Source organism: Peromyscus californicus, unplaced genomic scaffold (assembly GCF_007827085.1).
Source record: "Peromyscus californicus insignis strain IS unplaced genomic scaffold, ASM782708v3 Scaffold_11__1_contigs__length_118956290, whole genome shotgun sequence".
NCBI lineage: Eukaryota > Metazoa > Chordata > Mammalia > Rodentia > Cricetidae > Peromyscus > Peromyscus californicus.
In genome coordinates, this window is record NW_026294402.1 from 19,061,452 (window position 1) to 19,081,431 (window position 19,980).

Consider the following 19,980-nt stretch of genomic DNA (forward strand, 5'->3'; position numbering starts at 1 on the left):
TCACATGGGCAGTAAATGTTAATTATGGAAAGCTGTGAAAAGTGCCTGCTGAGATCCGACTACAGAACACAGAAAGTCACGCTGTATTACATTCTGAGATGTAGTGGTGAGTGAGAGAAACAGCTCTTGACTAAATTATTTGTGTATGCTGAGTCCAATTTGAAGGTCATAAGTAAAATAAATAATGCCTAGTGGACTAGCTGCTTCAAACATCTCCCGTTAAAAAGAAAGTAATTTGGTTTGAGTGTCAAGGGGTAAGTGGGTAGACAGAGGCATGGGTATGGCATCCATACTGTCTTCCTTCCCTCTTTACACACCACAGTACCAGACGGAGGTGAGGCCTGTTCCCATGATGGCGTCCTCGTGAGATCCCCATACCTCTTACCTGGTTGTACTGTTTGTTCAGCTCCTTTCACCTGTGCTGCCAAGTTTCAGACTCATTGTGGCCTTGTGGCAGCCCACACACTTGGAAGGGCTCAGAGCAAGAAGCCATCCCTCAACCTTAGCTCCTGCCTTCCCACCCACTGAGAACTCTGTAAGGGAGCTTCCTATTTACAATGTGTCACTTTTACAGGCTGCCCAGAGGCAGGGATTCAAGGCAAAGGTACTAGACTAAAAAGCAGAAGGTGAAATGTCTCTGCATATCCTAACAAATGCCCCCTTTAAAGGCATGGAAACCACATATCCCACATAATCTGCCCCAGGGAATTTGTGCACAGCACTATTTTCAGAGGGTGTGGGAGGTAGAGTTTTCATACTACAGTATTTATAAATGTTTGAAAAAACGTCAGGCATAGGTTGGGCAACCTGGTTTGCACAATTCTAAAGACTGTATTGAAGTCTTTTTGGTTTCTAGTCAAATATACAAGAAATTCTGAAAAGAAATCAAAAGAATCCCAAAGAAAGCAAAAAACAAAGAGAATGGGGATCCTAAGGTAGTGTGAGTTGCCAGTTCCCTTGGACAAGCAAACAAATGATAAAACTGAATATCACTGAGTCGGTTTTGAAATGTGTCATAATTTTTCATTGAATTTAAAGAGCACGCCATATAATATAATATTTGTACCTGAGAAGAAAACAACAACAATAAAGAATAGCCGAGTTTCTCGATTTTTTTTTTGGTTGCTCAATATAAAGACTATTGTTTGTTTGTTTGTTTTTGAAACAGGATATTACTCTAGAGACCAAGCTGTACTGGGATTCACAGTGGTTCTACCTGAGCCTCCCTAAATCCTGGCATTACAAACATGGACCTGTTTGTGAAGATTTTACAAACAAAAATTCTCAGCATGCATCCCTCAAATAGAAAAGACCCTGTAGGTGTATTAGACATGTTCAGCATTTTGACATTGTGAAATGACATTGTCATCTACAAGGTTCATGATCAATAATTGTACATTTGAGGTTTAAAAAAAAACAGAGAAAAAACCCTCATAAATTTTTACATCAGTTTATGATTTTTGTGTTGGGCTGCATTCATAGCTCTCTGTGGCTGAATATGGCCAATGAACCTCAGATTGGATGCTGTAATCTATGGGACTGGCTTACAAAAATAAGTTGAAGCTGATCAAAGTTTACCCAAGTTACATTCATAGTCATCCTATATTCTTTGAATGGCATTAAAGGATAATAAACATCCTATAATGAAAGTATATATTTCATTTTTTAAGACTCAATCTTATCTATATCTTAATGGGCTTTTTATATCAGAGAGTCCCCTTAACCTGTTAGGTTAGAAAATGCTATAGATTACTCATGTCAATTGAATTCCTGTTATAGTTAGAAAGAGCTCCTGATATCTTTGAAAGAATGAGGAAAAGGTTGGCACATGTTGGTAAGAAACTGTCATTGTCTTCCATATCTGGCTAAGTCCTTTTTTTGGAAATAGGGACAGCTACTCTGGGGATAGGACAACTGGCTAGACGGGTCACAGTCATCTGCTTCATCCCACCTTCTCAGACAGATGCCACACCTCTCAGGGCTGGTTTTTGACATCAAGTGTATGTTAAAGGAAAAGGTAATACAGTGGCCTACTATATCCTTGCTGTTGCCTCCCATAGCTCCGGAGAACAGCAGCCTGTTTGTGGTAGGGGTGAGGGAAGCATGTCAGCATGTGTTACTTTGTGTGTAGTGAGATGAAATGATTACCCTGCCCCCCAAACAAGCCCCTCCTTAGGAAAACAAACAGTTGTAAGTTTATTTTAGAAAACCTGTGCGGAACTTACAGAAATAGATTGTGACAGCAGCTGTCACACTGCATATATTCAGAAAGCGCTTTGAAATTTCATGCAAATATGTGGGTGATGTATACACCACTGTACACCCCAAAGACTGCCCCATGTGTTCCTTGTGCCAAGGAAAACACGAGCATTCTCCAACTTATTTGGAGAAAAAGTCACTGAGGCCAGAACCCTTCTTAGCTTTGTTTTCTCCGACAGCGGAACACGCTTTAACTGACTAAGCTCGAAGACAGCAATAGAGTGAGAAGGCCAAAAGTTCATTTCTCTCCATTTTCTTGTAGCCCAGGCTCTGTGCTGGGCACTTTAAGCACATTTGTGCTTATGAATGTCACAACAGCTGCATGAGGAGAACAGTATCAATTAGATGTAAAATAAACAAGTCTCACGTTAAAATGCATTTCCTAAGTATACCCAGTAACTCACACATTCATCACTTCGTGATCAGAACTTGACTTTTTCTGATTGGTTGAAATATGTGTGACCCAATATTGGCTATTTCCCTCTCTGAAATAGTCTCCATCTGCATCAAAAAGAAGCTTATTGGATAACGAGTGAGTGTTTCACTTAAGGTCTAAGGATAAGTATTTTTAAGGCAGCTGATACTGCATCCATTTAGTAATATGGCAGCAGGGGGTTCTCCTCTGGGTTCTATGGCATCTCCAGCATGGGTTTCTGACTAGGTTTTCAGTACATGAGGTCCAAATAGTATCCTTAATGTTTAAACAGTATGTTTCATTTTTGCATAGTTAGCTACCTGCTAAAAGCTGTTCATGAACTCTGAGTGAAACGCCGAGGCAAAAGTTCCCATCTCACCCCTAAAAGTCGGCGAGGTAGAGGGTATTGTGTGCTTTACGTGAGGGCATTAGTATGTAACAGCTAGTCTGTGTTTCTGGGTTAAGGGCTGTTTCCGGTGTTCTAGAGCAGAACCTCTGATTGGAGGTGACTGTAGACTCACGGCCCTCTCTATGTAACAGCTAGTCTGTGTTTCTGGGTTAAGGGCTGTTTCCGGTGTTCTAGAGCAGAACCTCTGATTGGAGGTGACTGTAGACTCACGGCCCTCTCTTTCCCACACTTCCGGGCAGCCTGTGTCTGTGAAATCATAGGCGGAGCATTCTCCTGAATCGATGTGCCATGAAACTGGCTGTCCTTACTTTGTCAGTAAGAAAAGACGCCGTGCTGGGGGAACTTGTACTGCGTCAGTAATAAAGCATGCCGTGGTGGGGGAAGCTTGGGCAATCATGGGGGATAGGGCTCAAAAGCCAGCATTTTGCTGAGTCTGTAGTCTTTTACTTAAAAACAACAGAAACTTAAAGCTTTAGAAATGCAGGAAGCAGTGTACAAATCAAAATTCTTCATAGAAACTTTATAACTCTCGCAGAAGTTCCTTACCTTAAGAATCATAGTTATGTGGGTAGCCTGGCATTGTGGATAAAAAATAAAAGGGTGAAAACTTTGTATAAAGGTAATTTTTTAAAATCTAACAGTTAGGTGTAAAGTATTTGCATGGAAGTTCTCTTAAATATTACAAAATTTTTTGTTATGAAATTGTCCAAGTAAGGAAATCTGCGGACGTGGAACTTGGAGTCTAAACTATAGGTAGACAGAAATGAGGAAACACTTGAAGGGAAGCTGTGGTTTGCAAGCGTCTGTGAAATTCTGTTTCCCTGTAACAGGAACAACTCACGTCCCAACTTTAATAGAAACCAGGACAAAATGTGCAGGTTCTGAGTTTAGGAAAACTAGAAGCTGATATGGCTCAAAGGAAGAAACCCATGGAGCTGAGAGTTCCTTCCGATCCTAGACTCCTTGCCACTTTGAAGCACTCCCCAAGCTTTAGTTTCTTCACCTATAAATTGCAGTCAACAATAAAATCCTGTAGCAAGGGCTCATACACAGAAGAGGAGAATGTTGTTAGAGACATTAACCCAGGGCTTGGGTGCGTGATAGCTAAGTGCTGGCTACTCCACGTATTTAAAGTCAAAACGGCTTTGAATTATGGTTCTATGCACATTGAGCTACTCCCTTACATCAGCTCTCTAAACTTAGCTACCAAATAGGGCCATCTAATGACCCTCTTTTCTAATGGTATGGCTCCTCAGAAGGTTTAAAAATAAAGTTATTTTCTGCATCCCCCGCCCCTCCCCGTTTCTCTATGTAACCATGGTAACCCTGGCTATCCTGGAACTCACTCTATAGACCAGGCTGGCTTTGAAGTCAGAGATCTACTTGCCTCTGGGCTCTCAAGTGCTGGGATAGGTGTGCGCCACCATACCTGGCTAGTTTCAAAACTTAATCGGCAGTTGTTCAAACAAAATCATACTAAAGCTATTCATACATTAAAAATAATCTTAAAACATTTTGTCAGTTATTTGCAGTTTCATACAGTGTATTTTGATTGTCTTCACACCCCTATCCTCAAGTTGCCCTGGTTAACAATATGGTAGATCTTTCTGCACAGCTGCCTGTCTGTGTCCAGGACAGTTGCTCCCAGGGTACAGTCCTGCAGCACTGATCTTAGAGGAACTTCAGTCACATTCGGAAAGATGTGTCTCAGGTTCACTGACCGCTGAAGCTCTGATAGTTCTTTTAGGGGCACCAGGCATCCTCTAATTTGCGGTCAAACATGGCCTTCCACCCTTCTTCGAATAATTTCCTTTGTGTCACAGAGACTATCTGTGATTTTCCTTTCAGCACTTAGGGTAATCTGACAAACCCTTGAATGTCTAGTCTGTAATAGACTTTTAAAAAATCCAGAACTGCCATTGATTCTGTGTCATTTTCCAAAGTAAGGTAGTCATGGTATTTCTTTGATAAAGATTTCCATCATACTTCTTAAAGCTAAGAGTTCAACCTGTCCTCACACAGGCTTCTATTTCTTTGAGTAGAGAATGTTTGAGATGGCCTAGCAATTTATCAGCTGTGGGCCCATTGTCCACTCAGAACCTGTGTCTGGCTGGCAAACTTCTACAAGCTGTAGCCACAATGAGATGGCCATTCACTGTGACCTCACCATTCTGACTTACAGTTGAGGTGAGGCTTTTGGACTTGAAAGCATCACCTTCCAGTGGTGGCCAAAGTTGGTGACCAAATTCTAAGTGCATAGCCTTTGGGGACATTTGAAATTAAAACCATAGCACTGACTTGATACTATTATAGGAAGAACGCAACCTTTATAACACATGGTTTCTTCTTTCTAATGTATCAGGCTGTTTGCACATGGATGTCTTGTGGCTATGAGATACTCTGTTCATGCTGAACATCGCTGATATTGATCTCACTGTAGGATGATGGCCAGTCTTCCTAGGACATCAAAGTTCATGGTGAAGGACCCTCTGCTTTCTTGCACTAGGAAAGATTCCAGCTTCTACATTCTGTTTCTTTCACTGTTTGGCACTACTACCATTTTCCCTGGGCCATTTCCCTGGCACAGATACAATTTCTGCTTTCTTGGTTTGCACACTGCCACTGTCTCCCAAAGGCCTCAGGTGACAAAGCAGTGTGAGGTCGAGGGGGAAGTAGTATGGGCCAATGTCATTTTGCTTTTGATTTATGTTATTCCATTACAGGGATCCTATACCCGCAGGGTTTGCATTGCAAGGGTCTTAGTGACGCAGCTCCTGTGAGATGTTGTTTCTGCATTCTTTCTCCCATAGCGTCTGCACCAGCATCTATGGTCCTAGGCTTAGGTTGATAAGAGCGACAAATGTACTAAAGGGTGATTTCTTCAGACATCAGGCTTGGTGAAATGTTTTATCATTTCTTAACTTAGGGAAGATTTCCCCTCAAGTGCCCCCAATCCCCGACCTGCCCAGACTTGTCATTGTACTAGCTTTGGATCTGCCACATCTGGTTTCAACAGACTATGCCCTTCTTTTCCTTTTCTTTATACTTGGCCTCAATTAGGATCACCCTGAACACCTGCCAGGATTGGGCTGAAGCTTGATTGTCCCTAAAAAACACAAAATTAAACTTGGTTGACAAGACCAATAGTTTGAATTAATAATGCAAAAAAAACCCCCAAAAACCAAAACCCTCTAGTCTTTCTGGACTGTTGGAATCCAGGTGCCATGGGCTCATTATGCAAGGAAAATAGATGAGCACAAGTGTGTCTTTCCGTGATGTCAGAGTTTAGTGAATAGAAATAAATTCACAAGCGGCAGTGATTTCAATGGCGTTAACCTGCCATATAATTCTGCTTCCTTTGGTAATCTGGCCAAAGTGAAGGCAAAGGTTTTGTGTTTTTGTTTGTTGTTTGTTTCGATCTGAATTACTAATATTAACTTTCATATGGCACAGCACACAGAAACTATATCTATCTTTCTATGCAGGGATATGAGTCACAGAATGATTACAAAGTGAGGCTACAGCAGAGTTCAGAGGTTGCAGAAGTGAGCTGAATGAGGTGCGTGTAGTGTGTGTACTGATAAGACAGTGAATCCATCATCTGCAGAGAAGAAGCTATCCTCAGGCTGCAAAAAAGTCAGAGTGGAAAGAGAAGACGTTGTCAGCTTCAGAGACTAATCCAGAGCAAGAGTGGCAGGTCCAGGACCAGATAGGGTGAGCAGGTAGACAGACAGCAGTCAAGCAGGCCACTTCAAAGCCCAGGGACAGTCAGGAGCTCCCTGCTTCTCTGTGACTCACACATTGGTTATCAAATGGCAGGTCAGTGCTATTGAAATACTAGGTGGCCACCACTTTTTGGGCTACCAGTGAGGGAGTTAGACCTTTTCTTTGGTTTGTCCTGCCTAGAGAATTCTTAGGCCTGGATTCCCTGAGGAGGATTTAATTGTTTTTCAGTAATTAATTTGAAGCTGAGATGTAATTTTATTTTTCGGTGATGTTTTCCAGCATATTGCACCTGAGAAACCTTCAAAGACTTCTAAGTATAATTTATCAAAATAATGTGTATGTGTGTGTGTGTGGGGGGGGTTATTCCTCCTTTAGATACATCTCAGTTAAAATGTATTTCATTTTGGTACAACCAATGTTTTTGTAACATCAAGAAACCTCACTAGAACACAAATATCTTTGAGTTATTTTCAGCCTTGATTGACAGCTCAAATGAGTAGACGTTTAACCAAAACTCAAATACTTCTGTTGCAGCTGTGGTCTCACTGTGAGGCTGGCCACTGTGGAAGACAGCAGAAACAGTGGCATGGTTCTGTCCTCGAACTCTCAATGCTGTTTGGGGCAACCTGTGTTCACATGAATAACCACAGTAACGAAATGAGACTATATGAAGTATTCCACACTGATGAACTGGTATAGGTAGTCAAACTTGAGGTCAGGGGCTCTAGGGAATTGATTTCCCTTGGTAAATGGTGTGTGTTTCTGCTACCTGATATTTCTAGACCCTTCTGACCCATCAGAGGTGTGCCTGAGACTTTCCTTTTGGTACCGGGCAGTTTTGCTATGTGTAGACAAGCTGGAGGAACCTGTAAAGCATCCCTCAGGCTACACAGTGGTGTTATTTCCTTCCTTTTGGGGATGGCTATAACTCATAGGAGGTGTGATTTCTGAATGATTCTTCTTTTCATCTCCTTGGATGCAGGCCAGGCTGTGAGGAGAGCGTTTGATGTTTCAGCAGTGGGCTCGTGACAGCTTTGACTACTCATATGATGATGAAAGGCTAAACTTTGATAAAAATGGGAAAATAGGGAAAGGAGATCATATCCTTCCATCTGTGTGCTCTGTCTCTTTTTTTTCTGGGTGGTAGTTAAAAATGTCCTACCGGGTGGTCTGCAGGGTCTCTTCAGTGGTTTTTATTGTTTATATATTGATGGTTCAAAAGAGAGAGCATCCATGCTTGCTGCATAGAGGACAGACTCTCAGACCCCTTATAATCCAGTCCCACCCATGTGTCCAGTGTCATCTTCCTTGGGACAGAGCACTTGTCCCTCAGCACCTGCTTCTGTACAACAAACAGGCACTGACAGGCCAGGTCTAGAAAAGGCGTTTGGACCTCTAGAACTTTCTTCCTCCCTCCCTTTCTAGGGTATTTGATTAGAAATATTATCTGATCTTGGTCCCATGGGGTGGTCTTACCTTCCTAGTTCTAAAACAGATAAAGAGGGAAATCAGACATGTGAACATCCGCCATCACTTGGACTTCCCCTCAGTTGACACACTTGAGATAGTCAAAATTTCTGTGTCTTCGGGAGTAGAAAATTTCATGGGCAAGAGCAGGGATTTCTTAATTTTGATCTTTAAAGTGAAAACATAAAACAAAAGCACAAAAACAATAACCCTAAACTGTTGCCATTCAGCTAATTGACAGGAAAGGTCTAAGACCAAGGGTTTGAAGGGGAAGATGGCATAAATATTATATTTAACAGTGTTGGAGCAGTATTCTCAGAGAATAAGGTCAACTGAACATTGGGCATGTCCATTGCTTGCTTTGTAATTAATCTGGTGCCTATGTCATGAAAGTGTCCTGGCTCTGCCTCTATCTGAATGTGAAGTTCAAAACCATCCCACAGTGTCTGGGCTGTTCCCTTCTTTAGCTGTTAAAAGATAGTGTCTAGGGGCTGGAGGGATGGCTCAGTGGATAAGAGCACTGCCTGTTCTTCCAGAGGACCCTGGTTCAATTCCCAGCACCCACATGGCAGCTCACAGCTGTCTGTAACTCCAAGATCTGACACCCTCACACAGACATACAAGCATGCAAAACACCAATGCAAATAAAATAAAAGTAAATACTAAAAAAATAGTGTCTAGTTGGGTGTTGGCAAGCAGGCACAGGTCCCTCAGCACAACCTATGCAATCCCTTCACTGAGACCAGAACAGACACTTGTCTATACTTTTTGCAAAAATCTTGGAGTATAATGAATATACTCACACTCTTTAGGAGTTATGTGAAACACTGACGTCCCTTCAGAGCTTGTTGACATGGGTCAGAGGGTGACTGATACAAGCCCACAGTGTGGTATAAGCTTTAGCTTGAGGAATCAGTGCTGGCCAACAGGGATGGCTGCCATGGTGTCACTGAGAATGAGAATGCCATGGTGTCACCAAGGCAGCATGTATATCCTTCCTACTTTGGAAAAATTACTCTTGATGATGTCCAAGAAAAGATGTCTTGCCTGGAATAGTAAGGACAGAAGGAATAAGGTGAGGAATTCAATGGACCTGGATTTATTTAGATCACATATCATGTAACAGGATCGACATTGCCATGTCTTGGCTAATGCTTCTCTTTCTGGAAAACACTGGAAACTGGAGCTTCTTCAGTAATGAGGGAACTTAAAAGAATAGGTTTAGAATGATGCAGTAGCCTTCATCTTGAAATGTCTCATCTGGGTCCTCACAGAGAAATTGAACGTCATTTCTCTAGTAATAGTTGCAGTAGGCATCCTTTAATACCAAGATGTCCATGTCCCAACCCTAAGACAATGGATGTGACCATGCAATGGTGAAAGGAGCTGTATAGATGTCCTAAGTTAAGGATCTGCCTTGGAGGGTTGACCTGGGTTGCCTCTGTATCAATTACCTTTCCTGATATTATCATAAACATACTGACAAAATCCAATTCAGGGAGAACAGGTTTCTTTGGGCTCACAGCTTGAGTGTACAGTCCATCACTGTAGAAAGTCCTAATGGCAGGAGTGTGAAGTGACTGGTCACATTGTGTCTATAGTCAGGAGACCCAAAAGTAATGAATGCTAGTGCTCAGCTCATGTTTTCTTTATTCAGTCCAGGACACCCAGCCCATGGAATGTACTATCCATAGTTAGGGTGTGCCCTACCTTAACTAATCTGAACTAGAGAACCTCTTACATGCATGCCCAGTTCCCCTCATGGTTATTCTGAATCTCATCAAGTTGACAATGGGGACTGACCATCTCAGCTTCTTACAAAGGTCTGTAATGATGGAGGGTAGGGGCAGAGTCAGGATGTGGTGATGGACACAGAGGCCAGCAGGGGCAAACTGGAAGATGTTACACTAATGGCTTTGAGAATGGTGAAGGGGCCACGAGCCAAGGAAATGGGACCACCTCTGGAAACTGAGAAAGACAAAGGAAACATTCTCCTCCAGAGTCTTAAAAGATGATGCAGCCTCCACATTAGCTCTGTGAATCTAATTCCTGACCTCTGACCTTCAAAGTTGTAAAATGACACAGATATAATGGTTTAAGTCACTGGACTTGTGTGGTAATTTGTTAGAGAAGCAATAGGAAGATAAAGTAATAACATAAACAGCATTTATTTCATGATGGTTCTGTGTGCAGAGCTTTGGCACATGGCTCTTTGAATATCAGTGAGTACAAAAGCAGCTTTGATTCATGTTAGTCCAGCAGGCCTCCCTCAGGCCTCATTATTGAGGAAGGTTTTTATGAGACAAATATGTATCTTGGTGGAGTTTTGCTGACATGTTCTTCACTATCTGTGTGTAAAGTCAAAGTTAAATTTTATTTTATCACTTGTAAACAAAAACTCACATGTAGCCAATGTGCTCAGGCAAAAGTTTCCAAGGCTTGCACAGGAGGTAGTAAGGAAGCCTTCTGGGCCTCAGCACACACTCCTTAGTGAGCTACAGCTCTACCAAGAATTCATCATGCTCATCTCCAGCATCTCTCATGTTTCCTGACATCTTCCTTCCCAAGTGTGGAAGTAACTGAGACCTGGTTATTCTCTCAGTGAGTACTACTCTACCTGGAAAAAAGCTCCACCCTCTAGAACACACATCCTAAACAAATGTTAGAATCTATGGTGAGTGCCAATATATATAATTGCTTGCTAGTGAGGCATTTTGCATAAGCCATTGTCTTGGACTGAATCCTCAAGTTCATGTGAGAAATCTATGGTCCTGGATGTGAGGAAATAGTGATCTAGGTCTGCTGTTCTCATCAAGACATGATTCCAAGGCCCCAGGAAGTGCATGGTGAGGCACTTTAGGTTGTCATAGCCAGGGGTTATCATAAAGGACATCCCCACAGCAAGGGATTTTCTCACCTAAAATACAAATAGGTCCAAGTTTGAGACACTGTTATCTATTGGGTAAGTCTGATACACACACCCAAATTATTATACTACAGTGGCAAGCACACACAGACTCCACTGCAGCATGTATACACTCTACACAATGTAGAAGCGTTTCAGTCAATATGGGGTGCATATGTGATAGTTGTCTTTGAGATTATATCAGCCAGTGATGTAGCAAGCCACACTAATTCAAAATCACTCTATCAGGGTTGCACAATGATAGAATTGCCCAGTTATGCCCAGTGATACATCCCTTGGAGTAGATCAGTCTCATTCAGGCACTGTGACTGTATGTGTGCAAGTATGTGTGTTTCTGTGTATGTACATCTCTAACTTTTCATTTCTTTCTCTTTATGTACTTAGAGCAGGATGGAGACAAGCAGAGTAGCCTGTCCCTTTGCTTCGTGCCCCAACAGCATGCCCAGAGAATGCCTGGGGATTGGAGTGGGAAGACAACTTTCTAGTGTCTGGGACATAATTGTAGCATTGATAAAGTATAAGTGGCCGGGCATTACAGCAACATGTTGAAAGTGAACACCTGAATATTCTTTTTGCAGGAGTTGCAAGGGTGGTTCTGACCCACATCCCTAGACTAGAAGCCCGTATTGCAAGGAAGAGCCATGATAGGCCTTCAGATATGAGCATGTTACATCCTCATGAGTGGATTCAAAGCAAACTCTTTGAGAAAAAGGAAGAGGCAGATATGGGGCCTGCATTAGTGGGTTGTTAGGTAGGCATGGGGATGGATGGCGAATACTGGTGGTCTCCTCATAGAAAAGGAGGATACCCCAAATTTCAGATTTCTACACTAGTCACATCTTGTTTCAGATGTAAAAAGAATCAAGTATGGGGAGGGACAGAAAACATGATGGAAAGAGCCCTAGAATTAAATAAAGTGTGTACATGATTTGGATTTTAGCCAAGTAACAAAATGTAGGTTAAACATTTCATGTAAGTCCTTTCTAATTAGACACAAAGCTGTGGCCAGGGATATATAAGATAGAGCTCAAGGGAAAAGAAGCCCCGTGCAGTTGATTTGACTGCATCCCCCAGCTGGGAAACTGGGCTGCAGTTTTTAGGATCATATGGTGGTTAGAATGGAATTCACATTTTATTCCTATCTTGTGTTTTTTTGGGTGGCAAGTTTCTCCAAGTGCATTAAGTTCAGTTGCCCTGTTGTTACTGTGGGGTGACAATAGCTTACCCATGGCTCTGTTAGGGTGATAACAGCACCGATCATGGGGTCTTGGACAGCCCGGTGTTGTCATCACTACCTCGGTGGGGGGGCCTCTCTTTCCTGTACTCTCTCTTTCTGCTCCCTCAACCCAGAAGCCCAACAGCCTACACTGTTCTGCACCTTTGACTGGCCTGTTTGTTGTTGTTGTGACTTTTGGAAAATGAATAGAACAACCCAAACACCAAGGCCTTTACCTTACAAAGTGTCATACTTTGAAAGGGTTCTGAAGTTAAGTTCTAGAACAAAGAGAAGCGTGGGTAAGGAAATCCATTTCTTTCTGTGCTGTGTTTTGATCCTGTTTATAACTCAGGACACTTGCTGTGCTCACTAATTGGCTTTGAGCCACTGGCTGTGATCGTGTAAGATTTAGAGACCCCAAATGAAGCTTTCCCACTCAAGATCTAATTTATTTATTTATTTATTTATTTGTTTGTTTGTTTGTTTATTTATTTATTTATTTACTTTTTATTTATTATATATACGGTGTTCCGCCTGCAGGCCAGAAGAGGGCACCAGATCTCATTACAGATAGTTGTGAGCCACCATGTGGTTGCTGGGAATTGAACTCAGGACCTCTGGAAGAGTAGCCACTGCTCTTAACCACTGAGCCATCTCTCCAGCCCCCCAAGATCTATTTCTTTATTGGCCTCTCAGGTGCTCTCTTCCCTCTTCTCAACCATTTTAACACCAACTCTATTGTTTTCAAAGAACTGGGCATAGTGAAAAATCCCTCTAGATTATGGGAGAGTGTTCCTGATTCATTGTAACTACTTAGCAATGAGTCAACTACAATACACCACATCCTGGGGAGATTTTGAAAAGCTGTTTAGCAACTCTGCTCCCAGCTTCTAGTCAGGCAGCTAGGCTCTGCATCCTGATCAAGGGAGCAATGCCATGTCACATGCTACCGGATAGGTTCCAGCCCCCAATTCTCTATGGATCCCTGGGGGTTGCGAAGGCATCCCACATGCACATGGCTGTGGTTTCTCTCATCTTGCATTCATCACCCCATCCAGGAAGACGGATTTTTATTATGCAGCAAAACTGCTGCTACAGGGTAAACGCTGACACAAAGCAATCGTGCAAACCAAGTGTAAAAGCACAGAAAATAGACCCGAGATAAGTTTCAGGTCCTTGTTTAAAAGTGGCTGCTGCTGTCAGAGAAGTGCTTTACTGTGCAGTTGTAACAAACGGCTGACTGCAGAGAACAAGCTTGCCTCTTTCAAGGAAAGGTGGGCGGCGAGGGTCAGAACACAGAGGGGCTCCTGTCCTTCTTGACTAGATCACACCACCAGACTTCCAATTACTTGGAAGGAATTGTGTCCATAGCACTCCATCTTGAGGCTGAATATTAATCTTGGCTATATGAGCATCCACAGGTGTTTAGTTAGTAGCTAGTAAGTACAGTCAGTCAAGTAAGAATATACAAACCCAAGGAGATTCCAAGGTAAGTAGACACAGACCACCCCCAGCTCTACCAGTTCATTCATTATCATCCACAGTTAACAGTCTTTAGAAGAACACAGCCAGAATCTGAAGCTCATGTGTGTGAAGACTGCCTCTCAATGAACAATTTTTTAATGGGATTTTACTCAAACTTTCAGTCTTCTCTAGGACATCAGGAGCACAGAACTGGTACTTGCCCCCAAGAAAACCTTACACAGAGGCAAAACTAGGTTACCTTGTGAGATAAAGCTTTATATTTTCACCTCAAATTATATGTGCTCCAAATAGAGAAGAATAAATGATAATATAGGAGATAGGGAGAAGGGGGCATTCCTGAGAAGTGAAGGGTTCCAGAAGGCTTCACGGGGAGAAGAGGCTTAATTTTTGTACTTGGCTGATGCAGGATTACAACAGGGATTGATGATGGCATCAGGCCTACAGATGTTTTATATTATTTTCATTGATTAGAACTCAGCCATGTGACCATGCCTATCTGCATGGAGGTCTGGAAATGGGTTTTTTTGAGAGACTAAGGAAGCAGTTTTGGTGGACATGTGACTCCTACATTGCCTTCTAGTTTGAGTAGGTTGAACTTTGTAGTATACACAGTGTTGAGCCATCCTCAGCTTTAGCAAAGATGAGAGTGTGCTAATTGTGATGAAAGTTCCATTAAGCTACTAACTCTTGTTATTCTCATAGCTACATCCTAAGTATATATATGGTCATCTTAAACAAGTGTGTAATAAAACAATGGAATGATGGATAGGTGCTGGAGAGGAGTTCTTTATGGGTGGATCTGTCTCGGATGGATGAGTGGAAGAGTCAAATCAGGAAAGCCACTTTGAAAGTGCTTATGTAGATTTGGTAGAGTCTGAGGTAGACCAGTTACCCTAGAATATGTCCATTTTTAGAAATGTTTGCTTCTGATATTTTAACCCAGTTAGTATATAGCTTAGCCATGGGTTGTAGTTAAACCAGGATCTCCCCTGAGCTGAAACTATAGAAGCAGGTTGTGAGCTTGCAACTGTGTTCCTAGGAAGGGCCGGCACTTTCTTTGGAGGCATTAACTGGAATCAGCCTGGGGACTTGGGCTGTGCCGTAAGACTGCAACCCAAACAAAATAAAACTTGACTAAGCCAGCAAACCCAGACTGAAGTTCAAGTTACTTTAACAGACTCTAGGGAAACACAAAGTGCAGTTGTATTAGCTATGCAAAATTTGCTCTTTGACCTTACAGCCAGGAAAGTTACCCGTGCACACAGAATCTTCCGCCAGCATTGCAAAGTGTTGGACACAGTAACTTTTAGCAATTATGCAATATTTTAAAACTTTTTTAATTTTAAAATATACTTTAAAAATAGATGCTGATCCAACAAGAACAGAGGGTATCAATGAAAAGACTGTGTTGTCGTGCACCTAAGAGAGGCCAGCACACAGACAGCCTTGTACAGCCGGGAACTCAGAGCTTAAGAAATTGCTCACAGATGAATTCCTTAGAAATCAAAAACAAGGGTCAGCACCGTCCTGTCCTCCCTCTGGATATAACCTCTGTGTCTTGTGCATAAACTTGGGCCATGTCAGCGGCTTGCCCAGACTCATGTTACCCACCTCTGAAGTCTGATGACAGATTTCTAACTTCAGGTTTATGCAGAGTTGAGTGAGAATTTTCAGAACAACCCATGATTCTTGGGAGATTTTTAATGATTCTTGATCTGGAAATAATATAAAAACAGGAGAGTGTTTTGTGGTATTTTTGTGTGTTTCATGTTGGTTTAGGGAACAATCCAACATTAAAGAGGCTTAAAAATAACAAATCTTTATGAAGACTTAACATGGCCTCTCTCTTTTTTAAAAAAATTCTTCTCCACCAAAAAAAGAAACTGTAATAATGAAAGTGACTAGAACAATTAAGAAACACAGAAGCAAAGGACAGGGCAGGCTAGGTTAGGGAGAGGTGACTGCCAATAGGATCCCCACAGCCAAGGCTAGTAATGTCTGCTGCTTGAGCAGACAGGGCTGGGAAGGGTAAGAGGAAGCGACTGCAGCTTGGGCTTTCCTTCACAGGGCCAGGGCTCTTTGGGCCCAAGATTCTCACTGACCAAGGCCTCTTGAGATATGAACTCTCCATCTGAGGTAATAGGGACCTGCAAGTCCATTAGTTAGTCCTCCAGCTCAAATCCCAGGGAACCTAATCGTAGGAAGCAGAGGAAGTGCTGAGTGAATGTCCAGGGCATGGCCATGCCAAGGACCCCAGAGCCTCAGACCCACTGAGGAATGGCTAGTTGCCACCCTCACCCCATCTCATGGAGGGTGGGGTGGGATTGAGGCACATAAGGAAATGGCAAAGCCTTCCCTTCTGGTTTGTTTAGGGGTGCTGATAGTGCATGCATAAAATGTCCATTATAGCTTTCTGTCCTGGAATATTTATGGTCTGAGGACTGCTTCCCTGCAGAGACTGCTCCTATTGAGCCTGGAAAAACTTCTCTCCTTGATCCAGCTATCAAACACAAGCCCTTCCTCTATGTTTACCTGTGTGTAATAACCCCATATCCCTGTCCAGCTGTACACAGTAATCCTGCCTCCCTATTCAACTGTATATAATAAGCACGAAGTGCTCCTACGGTATTGCAGTTTCTCAAGCTGAGAGCCCAAACCCTGTGACTCCAGCTTTTCTGGGTCAGTGTGTTCACCTGTCTATCTTTTCTTCATTCCTCACCTCCCAGTCAGATCAGTCTCTGTAGGCCGAGTAAGGACTTGGCACCAGTTCAGTAGAATCCTGTTTGCCTGGTGATCTATTTAACAAATTTACCTACTTTTGAAACGTAAGACTTTATTCATAAAGTTTATATAGCGACTTGTATTATGTTGGGACAGTTTTCGTGTCAGCCTTGCAGGTTTGTTAGATGTGAACTAACTGGGCAGCACTTTTAGTTTTTCTTGTTCCAGCTTTCTGAATATTCAGACACAACTCACTGAGACGCCATGGTCCAGAGTGATGGGAGGAGTCTGTGTCTCTGCCTGCCAAAGGGAACACAGAGACCAATAAGCAGAGAAATGGCAAGGGCTGCTGGGTCAAGAGGATGAGAAGGAGTGTCAGGGATGAGAAGTTCTTGGGGATAGAAGGAGGGAGTACAAAAGATACCCCAAGGCTTCAAAACTTCTGCTTTAGGCCTCATAGGCTCTTCCAGCTCCTCCAGTGTCAGCCATTACAACCTTATAACTAGTGAAATGAATTTTGTCAGTGTTCAGCACACAGGGAAATGGTCCTCCTGCACATTGACTTCCGGAGCATCCACTTTCAGAAGGTGGGCTGCCTCCTCTGCCTGAACCAACATTGGGGCATCCTCCAACGGTGAAGAGTTCCAGAAGGCTTCATGGGGAGAAGAGGCTTAATTTTTCTCCTTGGCTGATGCAGTATTGACAATGGGGATTGATGATGGCATCAGGCTTACAGATGCTTTGTGTTATTTTCATTGATTAGAAACCAGTCATGTGACCATGCCTAGCTGCATGCTTTTAATGAGGAAAATCCCATTAAAAATTGTTCTGGAAGCTGAGACTGAGGGTTAAGCTTACTTCAGAAAGATGGGAATCAGAGAGATCAAAAAACATCTTAGCAAATGGGACCCCTTTGCTTGGTTAGGGGATGGGTGACAAGAGGCAGTGACCATTAGAATGGTCCCCTCATCCTGGATTCAGTTGGATCACTGGCCTCCTGTTGCTGTTGTTGTCTTTGTTTGAACCTTCTTCATTTTAAACTGGTTTCATATCCTAGGAAAATTGAGATGGTGGTTACCTAAGCCTACTCCAAAGTGAGGCTTGAGAAAGGAAACGATAAAGAAAGGTGGTGGGTGTTGGAAGGAATGCTGTCTGCAATCATGTTGCTGAAGGTGATCTTTTTGTAGCTGGAATCTGTAGGGCCTACAGGGAAGATGAAGGAAATGCTTGTGCAGAGTCCCAGTCTAAGACTCAGAGTGAGCTGATCAGTCAGTGCAGGGACCAGATACTAAAGAGAGGCCTTGTGTTTGCTCTGGACATCTTAGCTGTATCACCTATGTGCACTGACTTTTCTAAATATGCTTTTTTTTCTCTCTTTTCTTAGGGAGGCAGGACACAGTGCGTGAGAGAAGTCTGTCCCATTCTCTCTTGTCCCCAGCACCTTAGTCACACACCCCCAGGACAGTGCTGCCCCAAATGTTTGGGTGAGTGACAATTTCCAGGTCAAAGAACAATGTAATTTCTTGTCGAAGTTTCTGCTGAGTGTATATGTCTGTTACTTCATGGCCTAGTGGAGACAACTGCTCCTTCTAACTGTGTGAGTAGGCTTTGGCTCTTACCTGAGATCTGCTCAGAGGCTGCTTTTCTTTTGGCTTCTGTTGTTTCTGGAGCCTGGCATGCAGCTCCAACCTGGTTAATGTCCAGTGGGGTGAGAATAGTGCTGAAGAGAGAGTCTCTAGCTGGACACGTGACTGTTAGGAGTGTGTAGTGAAGGCATTTGGAAGTAAATGTATGGAAGACTGTAGACTAGTGTTTCCTGAGAGCCCAACACACACAGGAGGACAGGATGCCAGGAAGGGAGAAGCTTGCAATGAACAGCAATTGACCTTGATTGGGAGGGAATATCTGTTACACCGTGGAGCCTTTACTACAGACCAGGTACTGTACACAGGCTACATGATTTTTCTCAATGAATCTTCTCAGGAAACTGAAATATAGAACAGAACTCCCATATGTCACACTGGCACTGTTATTCATTTTAACCCCCTGAGAAGAAGGTATTCCACTCATCTGCAGAGATCCTCAGGGAAAGCTGGTAATGTCCCTTATCACTGCTGGATTGATTTTTGCTGATTGCTTCTCTGGTTCTCTCTGTTATTTTGCTATGGCTTTAGGCATCCTCTTCTCTGATTATTACCTCCAGCGGTCTTCACATCCTATGGTACAATTGAATCAAGGCTTGTGTAGCACATTTCGCTGAAAGCTTGCAGCCAGCATGGGGGATTATTTTACAGAGATGTAGAATGAATACCATAAAATGGAATATTAAACTTCCAAGTTCATGGACTGCCTTAATTGTTTTGTCTTTGGGAAGTTTTCACTGCATGTCTCTTGGAATAGACTTCAGCTCCTGTCAGTTCCACCCATACCCTTTTTGGTGCCCTCCCGTTTCTTTCATAGATTGCTTTCTCTAACTCCAAGCCATTCTGTTGACTTACATCCCCATTCACAGATTATCACACCTTCATTTAGCTTCTTTATACAACCAAACTGCCAAACATAGACATTGTGTTAAGCTGTTTTCTCCTCTGTTAGGGATTCTATTGCATTCCATCTAACAGTGTTTGCCATTCTATTTCATGCACAAACTCATACTTTTAAGCAAATGTGGAATAATTTCGAAGAACCAGAGAGAACTGGTAGATGCCCTGGGTTAAAGACATTTTCATGTGCTTGTGCTTCGTCCGTTGCCAACCCACAGGTGCTGCCCTGAGTTGAAACCTGTGTGCTAGATGTTGCCAAGCTGAGGGCATGGCGGAACCTGTGCCATCTAAATGTGAGCCTGCCAAAGAGGCAGTGGTGATTGGTCATGGTCTCACAGATAAATAATGATGATTAAAGCTTTGAAGAAAAGGCTGCTGCTGTGTTGAGTCCATTTAGAAGTTTCTCATGTGAGCCATGGCAATTGTATTTAGTACACATTTTACGGATGGTGTGTTTTGAAGATAGTCTATGTAAAGAACACTAAATCTGGGGAAACTTAAAGATCACAATTCCACCAACGGGGACTTTCTCTTCTTTGGGCTAAATCACAGTGGAATGTTGTGGAAATGGCTTAAATCAAGCTGTACACCCAGCCTCTGAACCACTCCCTAGAATGTTTTGTGTTGGGCCATGATAACTTTGGGATTAAAGTGAGATTTTGTGTTCTTTTGTAGTAGAAAGAAACATGTCAGCACAACAATAAAACCAAAAAAAAAAAAAGAAAGAAAAAAAGAAAAGAAAAACAGACGAAGGAAAATACCAGGAAACTGTCTGCTTGCTGAAAACTAAGTGTCATTCAGCTTCTGGCTGAA

General features: G+C 42.6%; 1 protein-coding gene across 3 annotated transcripts in view; it reads left to right on the plus strand.

Moving 5' to 3' along the window:
- The window catches only part of Bmper (BMP binding endothelial regulator), a 258,564-nt gene that overhangs the window by 118,715 nt on the left and 119,869 nt on the right, over nucleotides 1-19,980 (plus strand). For all 3 annotated transcript variants that reach the window (XM_052754938.1, XM_052754927.1, XM_052754931.1), the window contains exon 7: nucleotides 18,009-18,108. In XM_052754938.1, coding sequence (XP_052610898.1) covers nucleotides 18,009-18,108 — 100 coding nt within the window. The remainder of the gene's footprint in view (nucleotides 1-18,008; nucleotides 18,109-19,980) is intronic.